At 41.5% G+C, this 12,650-nt stretch overlaps 1 protein-coding gene across 2 annotated transcripts in view; it reads left to right on the top strand.

The window, feature by feature from the left end:
• The window catches only part of JAM3 (junctional adhesion molecule 3), a 123,024-nt gene extending 111,735 nt beyond the window's left edge, over positions 1 to 11,289 (top strand). For both annotated transcript variants that reach the window (XM_019421456.2, XM_053900242.1), the window contains 8 exons: positions 177 to 242; positions 760 to 873; positions 4,952 to 5,104; positions 5,574 to 5,776; positions 6,773 to 6,872; positions 8,621 to 8,750; positions 8,848 to 8,902; positions 9,191 to 11,289. In XM_019421456.2, the coding sequence (XP_019277001.1) occupies positions 177 to 242; positions 760 to 873; positions 4,952 to 5,104; positions 5,574 to 5,776; positions 6,773 to 6,872; positions 8,621 to 8,750; positions 8,848 to 8,902; positions 9,191 to 9,226 (857 nt within the window). In that variant the 3' untranslated portion in view covers positions 9,227 to 11,289. The remainder of the gene's footprint in view (positions 1 to 176; positions 243 to 759; positions 874 to 4,951; positions 5,105 to 5,573; positions 5,777 to 6,772; positions 6,873 to 8,620; positions 8,751 to 8,847; positions 8,903 to 9,190) is intronic.
• Positions 11,290 to 12,650: the final 1,361 nt, after the last annotated feature.

The raw sequence follows: 12,650 nt of genomic DNA, 5'->3' as shown, positions 1-12,650 counted from the left end.
TGAGAAAGCAACTTGCTCTATCTAAGAGATTTTGTTTTGGAATATAATATTTTTCTATCCTCTGTGGTAAGTGATTGTAGCCTATTTAGAAGGGAAAAATCTGAGCTCAGTTGGAGAGTTCTCTGCTATTTTAGAGTTATGTCGTCTCTGATTTTACTTTATTTTTTTTCCTTCAGGTTGCTTGATTGGGGCTGTGAATCTCAAATCCAGCAACCGAACCCCAGTGGTACAAGAATTTGAAAGTAAGTACAAGGGAGAGACCACTAGGAGAATAGGCGCCATCTAACGGACACTTGGTAGTCTTACAACCAACTGAGGACAAACACACACACTGTAGTGCCAGAGATGTTCAGGTGGGTGGCCCCTTGGCAGTGCATTTGGTGTACAGGTGGGTCAGTACAACACTGCTTCAGCAGGCCAACAGGGAACTCTGCAGCTTCTACATGGGCTAAAATCCGATTTCTGCTCTGGCTTTATACGTATACCACAAAGAATTTTCATGTATATAAGCAGAGTATTAAGGGGGAATGTGTATTCTATTTAGTAAAAGTCCTTGCTAATCATATGTATTATTTTTCTGGCTAAAATTTATCTTTTGTTAAGGTCACTTGGATCCTGGAGATAGGTAGATTTGTAACCTGCATGAAAGACGTCTCTAAAATTTGTGATAACTTGCAGGGTCTGGGTACACAAATGATTGTAAAATTGTTTCACATCCTCTGAGAGTTCTTTTCTTCTTCTTCTTCTTCTGCTCATTAGGTGTGGAACTCTCTTGTATCATTACGGATTCACAGACAAATGACCCCAGGATTGAATGGAAGAAAATTCAAGATGACCGAACTGCATATGTTTTTTTTGACAACAGAATCCAGGGTATGGCCCTCTAATCCCTTCCTTTGTCCACAAGGTCCAGGCATGTACTTGTGGCCAGAGACTTTCCTCTGACTGGTCCTGCATCTGTAGCAAGGATTGGTTTCTTTTTTTGTTTGTTTCACTTATAGAAAACTCAAACGTAGAAAAGTAATGAGAATAGTGTATTGAACCTCCCCATCCCTGTCATCCAGCTTTAACAAGTATCACCTCTTTAGTGAGGATTTAAGTCTGTCTGCCCATCCTGTTGGAGTATCAGAGTGAACATTTTGTTAGGCCATCCTCTTATCACAGTCCATGACATTTGTGATACAAGCTGCATGAGTTAATCAGAAAGATCACGTGGAGCAGCAGGGAGACAAGTATTTACTGAGCACCTACTATGTGCCACACTTCCCATGTTGAGAAAGCGTTTGCTAGAACAGAGGTCAGCATAGGGTGTTCTCGGGTTGCATGAAGTAGGGGCAGGGTGGGTGGTGGGGAAGGCTTCCCAGAAGTGACATCTAGACAAGGTGATGAAGCTGGGTAACCAGTGAGGGGCTGGTGAAGAGGGGTGGATAAAGGTGTTGGGCAAGAAAGAGTGTTGTATATAAAGATGTGGAAGCAAAAAGCAGCTTGGCTCAGGGAAACTGCAAGTTCTCCACCATAGCTGGGACTTAGGGAGGGGAGAGAGGAGGGATTCTCCACAGCTGGGAAGGCATGCCAGGGCCAGGCAAGAATGAGGGTCCATAAAGATTTTTAGGAGGAAAGTGTCATGATTTCATTTACACTTCAGGAAGACTGACTTGCCTGCCTTGTAGAGAAGAGATTGGAGAGGGAAACTCAGAGCAGAAGTGCTAATTCTGAATTTTTTGCATATTGCAGAAGGGAGTTGCTAATGGCCTGAGCTAAGGTCAAGGCAGTGTAGAGAGAGATGAGGAGGGGTTGCTAAGGGCTGGCTGTGGCAAGGGAGGGAGAAGGAGGAATTACAGATGAATACCATGGGACCTTCCCTTCACTCTGACAGGAGGGACATGGTAGACATGAGGGACAAATGCAGCAACTTCTAAAGGCTGGCTTCGGAGTTGTCAGAGAACCTGCTAGTTGAGGCTTCAGAGGAGAATGGAGATTTTGTGGAAACAGCCTAATCTCAGTCTTCCTGCTTTGGGTCCCCAATATCATCAGGAGTGATAGGCTTTTAAATATCATTTTTTCCCTCACCAGTGTCTCCCCCACCTCTTAATTTTGAAGAGATGGAAATATTTTTCCCAGAAAACAAGTCCATTTTCTCTGGCAACTTAGGCTGCTGCTGATAAACCCTGTACACGCACTGGTGATCATCAGAAAAACCAAGTAGGAATTTTCTTAAAGCACTTCTGTTTCTGGGAATTAAACACTCTTAGCCAGAGGGAGGGGGAAGGTATTTACACACAAAATATGAAGGCTGGAGGAAAACTTGAATCTGCTTGGTCTCTCCTCTTGCCTCAGTTCAGGTCTGTGCTAAAAAGATCCTGATAGATCTTTAAAAATTTTATTATTGAAGTATGGGTGAAATACAGTGTTCTATTAGGTTCAAATATACAGCCTAGTGATTAGACAAATCTGTACCTGACTCAGGCTCACTGCAAAAAGTGTAGTCGCTGTACATGACTACAATATCACTGATGATATTCCCTATGTTGTACTTTTTATCTCTGTGACTTACTTATTTTATAACTAGAATTTTGTGCCTCTTAATTCCCTTCACCTCACCCTCTTCCCCTCCAGCAACCACCAGTTTGTTCTCTGTATTTATTAATCTGTTTGTTTTTTTTCTATTGTTTTGTTTTTTAGATTCCACATGTAAGTGAAATCATATGGTACTTGTCTTTCTCTGTCTGACCTCACTTCACTTAGCATAATACCCTGTAGGCCCATCCATGTTGTCACAAATGGCAAAATCTCATTCTTTTTTATGGTTGAATAATATTCTCAATAATACACACACACACACACACACACACACACACACACACCCATATCTTTGATAGATTTTTATTTACTAATTTCTTAAATTGTTGAAATTCTAATCCTCTACTGAGGGCTGCTGAATAACAAACCTTCCTATAAGAAAATACCTTTGGAATGTTCATCCTTTGCAATAAGCATTTTGCTGTTTTTATTATATTATGGTAAATCCTTCCTGTTCTTGCCACCATTCAGCAGGTTTAGTAATAATTAGTTTCTATGTTTGTGTCATTTTCCTCCTAACTCCTTCCCTTATTTGTCATTCTTTAGGTTCTTCATGCTTCTTTGAAAGAGTTACCATCTTTTTGTGCTTTAAATGTTTTAAAAATTAAGATACAATTTGTATAGTATAAAACTCATACTTTTAAAGTGTATACTTCAGTAGTTGTTAGTATATTCAACAAAGATATATATCTCTCACCACCATCAAATTCCAGAACACCTTCACCAGCCTCCAGAGAAACTACATGTTTATTAGCAGTTACTCCCCTCCCCTTTATCCCCTCCTCCTGGCAGCCAGTAATCTCCTTTGTCTCTGTGGATTTGCCTGTTGTGGACACTTCATAGAAATGGAGTCTTACAGTGTGTGGTCCTTTGTGACTTCTTTGACTTAGCATATTGTTTTCAAGGTTCATCCACATTGTAGCATGTGTCACTACTGCATTCCTTTTTATATGGAAGAATATTCCATTGTAAGTAGGCCACTTTTTAAAATCCATTTATCATTGATGTACATTTGGGTTGTTTCCAGTTTTTGGCTATTATCAATAATGCTGCTGTGGGTATTCATGTAGACATAATGGTTTTTGTGTAAATATAAGTTTTCATTTGGGGAAGATAAATGACCAAAAGTATAATTGCTAGGTAATATGGTAGTTGCATGTATAGTTGTTGTTGTCGTTGTTGTTTTTAAGAACTTGCCAAACTCTATTCCAAAGTGGCTACACCATTTTACATCCCTTTAGCAGTCTATTTCCCCACATCCTCACTAACACTTGTAATTGTTCATCTTTTCAGTTCTGCCCTATGTGGGCGTGAAGTGGTATCTCATTGTGGTGACTAATGATTTCGAGCATCTTTTCATGTTCTTAGTGGACATTTGTATATTTTCTTTGGAGAAATGTCTACTCAAATCCTTCGTCCATTTTTAACTAGGTTATTTGTCTAATTATTTTTGAGTTGCAAATTCTTTATATATTCTGGATACTAGCCCTTTGTCAGATTCATGATTTGTAAATACTTTCTCCAATTCAGTGGGTTGTCTTTTCAAAATTTGCATGTGTCCTTTGAAGCACAGAAATGTTTAAATTTTTTATGAAAGTCCAGTGAAGGCCAATGTAACTTTTTTTATCCTTATGGTTTTGGTACCATTTCTAAGAAATCATTGCTTAATCCCAGGTCATGATGATTTATGTCGATGTTTTTTTCCTAAGAGTCATACTGTTAACTCTTACAGAAAGGTCTTTGTTGTGTATGGTGTGAGGTAGGGGTCCAATCTCATTCTCTGGCATGTGGATATCCAGTTATCCCACCACCATTTATGAATACTGGTTGTTTTTTAATGTTGTTTGTTTGATTTTTTTCTCTTTAAATGGGGAATCCTGGCTGGGAATGATGAAGAGGAAATGAGGTCCCTGCTTTAACAACAAAGACACATGTAATGAGTCCTCTTACACACCAGGTACTATTTTGCTGCTCAGTGTCCTCAGTTCATCTCTGTTGTAGAGGAGCAGAAACAAAATCCAGTCTGAAATCTCCTAATTGAGGCATTAAATGCTGGCTCCAGAAGCCACCTTCTTTAAGTGGCAAAGATGTTCTTACTTTTTATTTTTATTTTTTAAAGTTTTTATCTTTTTATTTATATTGAGAGATTGAGAGCAAGTGGGGGAGGGGTGGAGAGAGAGGGAGAGAGAGAATCCAAGCAGGCTCCACACTGTCAGCACAGAGCCGGACATGGGGCTCGAACTGCCAACCATGAGATCCTGACCTGAGCCAAAATCAAGAGTCAGATGCTTAACTGACTGAGCCACCCATGCTACCCCCAAAATGTTTTTAAACAGTTTTTTGTGTGTGTTCTGTTTCCTCTTTTCTATAGGAGATTTGGCAGGTCGTGCAGAATTATTGGGTAAAACGTCTTTAAGGATCTGGAATGTAACCCGGACAGACTCAGCCCTTTATCGCTGTGAAGTGGTTGCTCGAAATGACCGCAAAGAAATTGATGAGATTGTCATTGAGTTAACTGTGCAAGGTAGTAACTCACATGAAGTTAAAACATGTTCTCCCTTTCAGGCCTCATGAGTCTGTCTATTAAAAAAAAAAAAAAAAAGGATTGGGGAAGGGGAAAAAAGAATAAAGATCAGCTCTTTCTTTCTTTCTTTCTAGAGCTACATCCCAGGGGGTATTGCAGGACTTGCAGAGCTTGGACTGAGTCAGGGTGGAAGGTGAGAAGGGAAGTGGAACTCCTGCCACTCCCCTCCACCAGCTGTAGGAGGTGCTCCTCAGGGAGATGGAGGCATTAAAAATGCTTTGTGGGACTATATGTGGGGGGTGAGCTGTGAGGCAGATGCAGTGGCAGATCAGAGCCTGCAGGCAGGATGTGGGGATGGCAGTGGTGCAGGAATCTCCTGGCTGGTTTTCCTGGTTTTGGAGATTTATTGTGGGCTTTGATAAGAAGCCATGTTGCTGATTTTAAACCCCAACCTGTGTTTCTCCCACAGTGAAGCCGGTACCTCCTGTGTGCAGAGTACCAAAGGCTGTACCCGTGGGCAAGACAGCCACGCTGCAGTGCCAGGAGAGTGAGGGCTTCCCCCGGCCTCACTACAGCTGGTATCGCAATGACGTGCCGCTGCCCACAGATTCCAGAGCCAATCCCAGATTTCGAAACTCCTCTTTTCTCTTAAACTCTGAAACAGGCACTCTGGTAAGATCTCTTCTCAGAGGTGAGGATAGAAACGTCTTTATTGGGGAAGGGATTCCTATTGTGGAAAGAGCACTTATTGAGAGAGACGATGAGCTTTATAACACAGGAGCTAAAAACCCATAATGTTGGAGATTCTGTGGGAAAAATGAACCTCCCCTTCTTTCTATAAACAAGTTCTAAGGGGATAAAATAAAGGGAAACCTGGAGAATAAAGTGTGATTATGTGATTATGAAGGGATAGTAAACAAATGTAATGGGTGGATGATGTTAGGGTCCTGATATGAATAACCAATTATAAAAATCATGAGACAATCAGGGAAATTGGATTACTGGCTGGATATTTGATTAAGGAATTGTTAGTTGCTTTAGGTACGATCATGGTATTGTTACAATGTTAAGAAGCTCTTGTCTTTCAGAGATGCATACTGAAGTATTTATGGATAAAATGTGTCTAGAATTTTCTTCAAAATGACCTAGTGGTGGTGGTGGGAAGTGGGTGGGGGGAGAGACGAAGTAAGATTGGTCATGTGCAGAAGACAGAATTGCCCTCAGCAGCATCTCACCGAGCTTTTACCACAGCTACATCTCCTGATCTGTGGTGTATCTAATGTAGCCACAAGCAGGTTATACTAGGATCCTCTGTATTTGTATTGCCCAAGTGTTGCCTGAGAAACAGTCATTATCAGAGAGTCCCTTTCCCTGAATAAAAGTAAAGCTCACATTGCATTCTGAATGTTATTAGGCTTTGATGTCTCCAGAAACCTAATGGGATCTCATTGTTCAGGAGCTCTTGGGCAAGACTTGGGAAAAAATTATCGGGGAAGAACCTGGACACTGACCAGGAAACCAAAAGGAAACTAAGAGCAAATAGACATTTTACTATGTTCTGAACTTAGCAGCTTGGTGGGGGAGAAGCATGGCAGTATCTTCTCTTCTGTCTCCAGAGGTGCACCCTGTTGATTAGTCTCGTGGTTTACTTGTGATTTCCGGAAACAGGTTTTCAGTGCTGTTCACAAGGAAGACTCTGGGCAGTATTACTGCATTGCTTCCAATGATGCAGGCTCAGCCAGATGTGAGGAGCAGATGATGGAAGTCTGTGAGTTATTTTTTGAAAATATTTCATCTGAAGACTGGCAAGTGGATAGAACATTTTTAATTTAATATTAGGCCATCAGTTTAGACAACTATTGTGCCATAGGTCAGCTTTCTTCTGGAGATGACTGGATTCACCAAAACCCATTAGGGGACATTGAAAGGAAAGATGAGAGAGTTCTGAGTAACAGCTAAATGACTAAGAAGTGGGTACTTGCAATATGTTTATCTCCTCAAAATAGACCTTCAGGAGTCTTCTGGTGTTGGGAACGTAGCTAATCATGTCACTTTTCAAATAAACTCCATTTCTTTGGTTATTGATAGGATTATCAAAACATAACATTGTGTAAGGTCTCCAGCAGTTTATCCAGTTATAACCATTTTGTTATAAGCTGAAACCCAGAGTTTTAGCCCCAGTAACTTTACCCTATTCTGTGATGATGCTGTCTCTAGGGTACTGGTTCTGAAGGGGTGGTGTTGGGGGCAGGATGGGGCACACCTCCTTCCTTCCTGGGTATAACTGACCCCAGAGCAGTGTTTTCCAGACTTGCCTGATCATGAGAATCATTTGAGTGCACTTGCACATACAGATTCCAAGGCCTCACCCCAGGCATATGGACTCAGTCCCCAGGGGAGTGTCTGTGGAAATGTCTGTGTGTAAAACATTCCAGGTGATTCTTGTCATCTGTCAAATTTGGGAAACTGCTCCAGGGCAGGAGGAAGATTCCTGGGCTTTGCCCCAAACCTATTGAATCTCTAGTGATAGAGGTTGGGAATTGGATGTTTTAAAGTCAGAATTTCAATTTTTAAATGCACACTCACATTTGAAATCACTGCACTGAGATAAAGGAGAATTTTAACAACTTCCAAGTTGTTTTCCATTATGTTTTCCATTGCATTTTTATTTGCATGAAGGAAACACCCCCAGTGCCCCAGCTGACAGGGACTGAGTATCTTTGCCCTGTATATAGAAATGGGAAGAGGAGGGGATCAAGGGGTTTCCTCTAAGAGGGCTTATAGATATGAGGCCAGGCAGCTGCTGGTGAAAGGTCACGTTCCTGCCTCATATTTTTACCTTTAAGTACTGTGTGAAACTAGTTCTCTTCCTCCAAATAATCCACAGCAAGGGAATCCCTGGAAATTAGGAACTTTTTCTTCTTTGAGATTCCTGGCACCTTATTCTGTCTTTATAGTGAAACCATTTCCTCCATTAATAATATTTTCAGGGATTTAACCAGAGGATTTTTTTTTCAATTTTTAAAAAAATTTTTACATTTATTTATTTTTTAGAGACAGAGCACAAGCAGGAGGGGCAGAGAAAGAGGGAGACACACAAAGCAGGCTCCAGGCTCTGAGCTGTCAGCACAGAGCCCAATGCGGGGCTTGAACCCACAAACCATGAGATCATGGCCTGAGCCAAAGTCGGACGCTTAACCGACTGAGCCACCCAGGCACCCCAAGGATTTTAAAGCCTTTTTTACAACGCTAAGCCCCTTTTAATACAGGATTAAGTATAATAGCATTTCAACTGTGGAGGTCTCAGTAGTTTTACAAGTGAGATCAGGAGTATGGGGTCCTATTTGTTAATGGGCTAGAAAGAGTTTTAAGTGCTCTCACTCTGCTGGCTGGGGTGGGCATGAGGGGGCAGGGCGGCGATGTGGAAGGATAAAGGAGGGAGGCACAGCGGGGTCAGGGGCTTTTATAAGACCAGATAGTGTGTATTCTCTCTTCCCTCCATCCATCTTTCTCCAGATGACCTGAACATTGGTGGCATTATTGGGGGGATCCTGGTGGTGCTTGCTGTATTGGCCCTGATAACAGTAGGCATCTGCTGTGCATACAGACGGGGTTACTTCATCAATAATAAGCAGAATGGTGAAAGGTGAGCCTGTCTTCTGTCTTAAGTGACAAAACCAAAGTTTAAGTTGGCATCCTATGAAAAATCAGTAGTCACTGAAGTCCTTTCTCTCGTATTTCAGTTACAAGAGTCCGGGGAAGTCAGATGGAGTTAACTATGTCAGGACAGAGGAAGAGGTAAGGAAAGGACTTTCAGAACCTAGAAAGGGGGGTCTTCAAGCAGGAAAATGACATTCCTTCTTGGAAACTCTCCCGATATAATATTTTATACACTCTGCCATCATAGTTCTCAGGCTCTAGTAGATGTTACATTTGAAGAATGGTTTCATTTGATTTGTTTTGCCTTAAGTTTCTTCTTCAGGAAAACCGTGATTAGACCTGACTTCCTCTGTTCTTCTTCCTGTCCTCCTCGGGCCCCTTGGTTGGTAGAGGATAGCCTTGTCTAACCCTGTGCTGGCCTTGCAGGGCGACTTCAGACACAAGTCATCATTTGTGATCTGAGATCTGACGGTGTGGCTGAGGGAGCACACGCAAATACCTCCACCAGAAACTCCTATCAAGAACAGCCCGGGGCCAAGTGCACTTGGACAGAGCTACACACTTGCGCAAAAGCTTTTTATTTGGCCAAAGTTGACTGCTACTCCTTTCTTACTTTTTAACAAGCCACATAAATAAAAGAAGTTTCCTCCAGCTGGGCCCAGTCATCATAAGGAAAAAAATTCTATTTCACTGAGGCTGATTCCCAGTCTATTTCTGGCCTTGTTCCCACCTGAGTGTTAGGGTCACTGTGAGGCTCTTGCTCACAGAAGCTGGGCTGGGCACCATGGGCCTCTGAAGGCAGTGTATTTGCCACTCACTGACATCAGCTAGGGTGAGCCCCATGAGAGGGGCCACAGGGCAGCCACATAGCACCAGTACTGCAGGACTTGAGAGCATGACCCACCGTGAAACCTTGCAGCTGGAGTTTGAACCAGTCAGTCCAGAAAAGTGGCATTTTATGCAATGACCTTGTTTCATAGTGGCCCACAGTCAGCACTGTACTCATTGTTCTTAAAGGTTCTATTGATCAGTATTTTAGTGTCCATCTTGGAAAATCTCTTTGGAATTTTATTAAAACAGCTCAGATCAGGAAGATATATTGTTTGTTGGAAGAAGGGATCTTCTCACCTGTAGGAACCCTGCTTGCCCTTTGGGGGGTGGGGTGGATGTGTTGGATGTTCAGTATTTAAAGAAAACCTTCATTTTAGGTGAAATCTGAAATGGTACTAAAATCATGTTCTGCTTTTCTATGGGTATTTTATAAAATTTTACATTCTAAATTTTTGCTAAAGATGTATTTTGGTTATTGAAAAGAAAATTTCTATTTAAACTGTAAATATGTTGTCAGTACAGTGTTAAATAACCTATTTTTTTAAAAATTTCAACTTAAGGTAGGAGTTCCAAACTACTAGTGTTAAATTGGAAGATATCAATGATTAAAGAGTATTTTGACCCAAGAAATCCTCTCAAGGAGGCTTATTGGAACATTCCTTTTTTCCACATAAGTATCAGCATTTTTCACAAGAGAACTTAATGTTGGCTATACATCAGATCATTGTTACTTAGGAAACCTTAAAAGAAAAAATTCCAGTTGAATAATGTTAGTATCTGTTTGCATCTCTCCTAAAGACATAAGGAGCTCTAAGGTTAGCTTTGAATGGCCTCTTCACTCAAACTACCTGTGCCCAAAGACCACCCAGAACTGCTTAGACATACATGTGAAATGTCAGCCAATCCCTGGACTTGAGTCTTGTGCCCCACTCTAAATACTGGCTACTAACATGAAGGCTGGCCAGCATGCGCACTGCCATCTTTAATGCTCAGACAGTGGCTCTATGTTAGCTTTACTGTGTTGGACAGTTCTAAGGTGTACACTTCAGGAAGGGTAGGTGTCCTCCATGTGTCATCCCAACCTTTGGGTCCCCTGTGACAGAGCTCTATTTGGTTGTGGATGGCTCATGAAAACAAAGCAGCGGCTGCTGTTTGGTTTTAAAATTCATTTTACTTATTTGTGTAGTTCCTAAGACTGTCCAGGGCCAAAGGCAGTTCTGAAATCAACTACAATAATGTTTTTTAAGAAAATGAATTCCACTATTGCTCTTTGCCATGAAGAAAGCACAGACACCGCAGGTTGCGTCTTGCTTCACAATAAACCATTATGTGGCGGCAGAGAGGCCAGCCTTTTGAAGCCGGTTGGGTAGTGCAGCCAGGGCAGAAAGCCTGATGGTGAGAAAAGTGAAATGCCTGAATCAAGGCCATTTTCTGATTTTGATTTTAAAGTCTTTTTCTACCCAAGCCACTGCAGCTCACTGTGTGTGGGACATTAGAAACATCGTTATAAAGCCTTTGTTCTTCAAGAGCAGATGTTCTTCGCCTCAGATATGTTGCTGTGTTAAACTCACAATGTGAAGAGGTTTGAAGAAGGAGCTGCTCAGAGGAGCACCCCCCAGTTCCACTGTGTGCTTAAAGGATGGTTTTTGTGTGGAAAGATGTAGTCATCTTGGTATTAAACTTCAGTGTCTTAATTTTTTCTACTTTGGGTTTTTTTTTTTTTTTTTTAATTGAATACTTGAGACTTATGTTGACTTTTCTTTTGTAAGTTATGTGAATACTTTACCATGGGGTGTTTGGCAGAAGCGGTGGGCAACTCTTAATTGCTTAATGGTACCCATCTTCTTTTCCATTTGGGTCTTGAATGCTTAGACTTAAGACTGTCCCTTCATCTTCACCCCTATTTGGTGGAAAGGGATAGTGTCCCCGTTCTCTGGGAAGCAACACTTTGACTGCCATCTTGGTTGTCATAGTGATAGGGCAGCCTTATCGTCTCCCTTCTTATGACCCTAAAACCTCCTATCCTAGTGCCATGTGACCTGGGTCTGACAGAAGCGAGTATGGAGTCTGGGAAGTAGTTGCCTAACGTAAAAATGTAAGCCGAAAAGGAACATTCATGTGTTTTTAAAATGTGAATGCGACTGAAAACTCGAAGCCTCTACAAGGCTGTTGTGGCCTTTGGTGTGGCTGTTGCTGTACATAGAGACTTGTACTAACACACCTAGAAGTTGGTATTTGTTAAACCTCATTTATAAAAGCTTTAAAAAAAAACCCAAAAAACCCTGCCTCATTATTTCTCTTTCTTATATGCTCTTACCTTCGGTTTACCTCTTTTTCCTAGCATTTTGTTAGGCAAATACATTTAAGATGGTATATAGTCCCAGGTTTAAAGAGAGACTGCCATCAAGTACCGTCTACCTGATCTGGAGATAAGTCTTTACTCAAGAACACTGCTCTGTGACTTCCTCTGCCAATGACAACGTCCATGTGTGTCACTGTTCATATATGGGAGAGCTGAGGGGTAGAGCACAATGACATTCTACCTTTCAGATCCAATTACCACATTTATTTAAAAAAATAGCAACACAGTAACCCTGCACTTTTGCTTCTGTAGTCCTGGGATTAAAAAGTGAACTGACTGAATTTCTTCCCGGTCACTCTTGGACAAAACATGAATGGACATGTTTTAAGGTTACCCAATGGCATCAGAAGAAGACTCCAAAGCCATTCTCCCTCGTGGGAGCAGTCTTTGTGGAGCTTAAGACAAGCCAGCATTAGTGCACGCAGGTCAGGACCCAAGGGGGGACTTTCACGAGCAGGCCTACATTCACACACTAAGAAGGATGTGTGCTGTTAGGAGGCAGACAAAGGGACAGGAACTGAACATTACTGACAAAGGCTTTTTTTTTCCCCCTACAAGGAAAGTTGGGTTTTATTCTTTTTTTTTTTTTTTTTTTTTTTTTAAACAGACATTTATTTCTCACAGTTCTCCAGGCTGGGAGGGTTTTATTATTAAACATTTCATGTAAATTAAAATGACTACCAGTAAAAACCC

This window comes from Panthera pardus, unplaced genomic scaffold, assembly GCF_024362965.1.
Source record: "Panthera pardus isolate Hobbes unplaced genomic scaffold, ASM2436296v1 HiC_scaffold_12, whole genome shotgun sequence".
Lineage (NCBI taxonomy): Eukaryota > Metazoa > Chordata > Mammalia > Carnivora > Felidae > Panthera > Panthera pardus.
This window is presented reverse-complemented; position numbering and strand designations above follow the sequence as displayed.